We start from the raw sequence: 2,258 nt of genomic DNA, 5'->3' as shown, positions 1-2,258 counted from the left end.
GACTGGGCCAACCACCATCTTGTGAGAGGTACAGACCTCAGAGTCCCATCTGACTCAGGCAGTCTTAGTGGTAGCCAAGCTCAGACTAACCAGGGCCTCACCCTTGAGCAATCAGAGAGGCCATCAACCAGCCTCCACCACCTGAAGGGGCACGAGTGGAGATAGGATCTTGAGTTCTCAACCTTTGCAGTGCCTAGAAACAATAAACAGTGTGCCTGGCCCTTTCTGGTCACCTGAATCTTATTTTTCTGTACTTTATGAAAGAGAGAGGCTGGGGACACTACACACATCCAGTCCCACACACCTGACCAGGGCCCACTCTCCAGACCAGCAGTGAGCCACCTTTATGACATCACATGACCAATAAAGAACACTGTGACTTAAGCAGCTGGTTGCCCCACGACTGTCACTCTAGAATTTTGAGGACTGTATATATTGGGCATCCCTGCTGGGACCAAAGGCATTTCTGACCCCGGAGTTCAGTGATAGGATCCCGGGTAGCCAATGCTGTTTGATGAAGAGCCTCTCCATGGCTAGTCAGGGTACCGATGAGATGCAGGAAGCCAAGATGGCCCCATCAGAGGATAGAGAGCCCTCAATAATGGTCCAACAGGAAGTATATCCAGATCCACATGTGGACCCGAGGGAGGCGTTGGAGGAGCAGGGGGACTCTGCTAGGAGACATGACCCAAGTCCCGAGGACAACCCACAAGCAACGGACCCAAGCCAAGGTGCCGCCAATATGGAAAGAAACAACATTCCTCTTGGGTTGTCCTTCCCAAGAAAGCTTTGGAGGATCGTGGAGGACGACACCTTCAGGTCTGTGTGCTGGAGTGACGATGGAGACACTGTGAACATCGAAGAAAACCTTTTCCAGAGGGAGGTTCTTTGCCGGAGGGGTGAGGACAAAATCTTTGACTCAGACAGCCTGAAGAGTTTCATCCGCCTACTGAACCTCTATGGATTCAGCAAAATACATCCAGGCCACTCTTCTGTTCGCTCTGCAGGGAACAAGATGATGGTAAAGTAGAAAGTGTCCCATTTCCCACGTTTTCTGTTACCCACCTCTCTTCCTAGTAGACGAAGAAGAATGATATACTGAAAGGGTTTCATTTTGGTACATAACTCTTTTCCACATAAGATAGTGTTTAACAAAAGATGAGAAAGGATAGATTTTCAGAGGGAACTATAAGCCCTTTAGAGATAACCTTCAGGGATGACTAAAGAGTCTGAGAGGCCAGTTAATGTCATGTAGATATAATTTCTCCTAGAATGACTAAAATGATTAATGTTGTTTCAGACCTACAGAAATTCCAACTTCCAGAGAGACAAGCCTTGGGTCATCGAGAACATTGAGATGAAAGGCAGCGAGATGACTCTTGCTCGTCGAGAGCGCAGCACAGCCCCTCTAAAGAAAAAGAAGTTGCTGGCCCCTACAAGACACTCCCCACGGATTCACCACAAGGGAGGCACCAAAGAAGCTGATCAAAAGGCCGAGAAGATGTCCCGGAATGTTTGGGGACCCAGTGGTATCCGGTCATTCAAGTTCTCGTGTCTGCGGTCCTTGGGAAGTTCCACAAAAGTCCAGTGCCCAAGTGAGCCAGGTGGTCCAAGTGGGGAGGGCACATCTGGGAATGTAATGTGTGTGCCCACGGCTACTGCCAAAACCAACGGCACAGGGGATCTGCCCACCAGCACCCCAAATTCTCTACTACATAGTTCTGTGATGTCTTTGTACAACACCTGTTATTCCATCCTGATGGCTGGCCTTTCAGTCATGGCCCCACCCGAGGACTCAGAAGAGGATGAGGAAGAGGTGGAGGGCTCCTCAGATTACAAGTGTGCACTGTGTGAGCAGTTCAAGGACAATGCAGATCCCTAAACTCACAGGTGACAGAAAGCAATGCCCCCTCTGTAACCACTAATCCATTTTTGGTTTTAATAAAAATAAAAGCAAAACTCCATGGTAGTAAATAACCTGTGCAATGAGCAATGTGAGTCCATGTCCTTCTGTTTCTGACAGACCAGAGGAGGCTAAAAATCCTGGCCTGAGATGCTTTTGTCCCCATTGTCCTTTCATTTTCACTTGCTCAGACAAGGATCTGGCTAGGGAGTCCTGAGGCCAGCCCAAGAAGATCTGGTCCTCTGAACCTTGCCTGCTGGTCAGCAGACAGCACTGCCTGGCTCCTGACCTTGGGAGAATCACCTTATACTAGTTATGCATCTTGAAACACGAGGGTTTTCCTCACGGGCCCCCC

General features: G+C 49.2%; 1 protein-coding gene across 1 annotated transcript; it reads left to right on the top strand.

The window, feature by feature from the left end:
* Positions 1 to 553: 553 nt before the first annotated feature.
* Positions 554 to 1,882, top strand: LOC118635383 (heat shock transcription factor, X-linked member 3-like). Its single transcript, XM_036270098.1, has 2 exons — positions 554 to 1,021; positions 1,301 to 1,882. The coding sequence occupies exons 1-2, from the start codon at positions 554 to 556 to the stop codon at positions 1,880 to 1,882; spliced, it is 1,050 nt and encodes a 349-aa protein (XP_036125991.1).
* Positions 1,883 to 2,258: the final 376 nt, after the last annotated feature.

Source organism: Molossus molossus, unplaced genomic scaffold, assembly GCF_014108415.1.
Source record: "Molossus molossus isolate mMolMol1 unplaced genomic scaffold, mMolMol1.p scaffold_m16_p_2, whole genome shotgun sequence".
Lineage (NCBI taxonomy): Eukaryota > Metazoa > Chordata > Mammalia > Chiroptera > Molossidae > Molossus > Molossus molossus.
The sequence above is the reverse complement of the archived record's forward strand: the minus strand, read 5'-3'. Positions and strand labels throughout refer to the sequence as shown.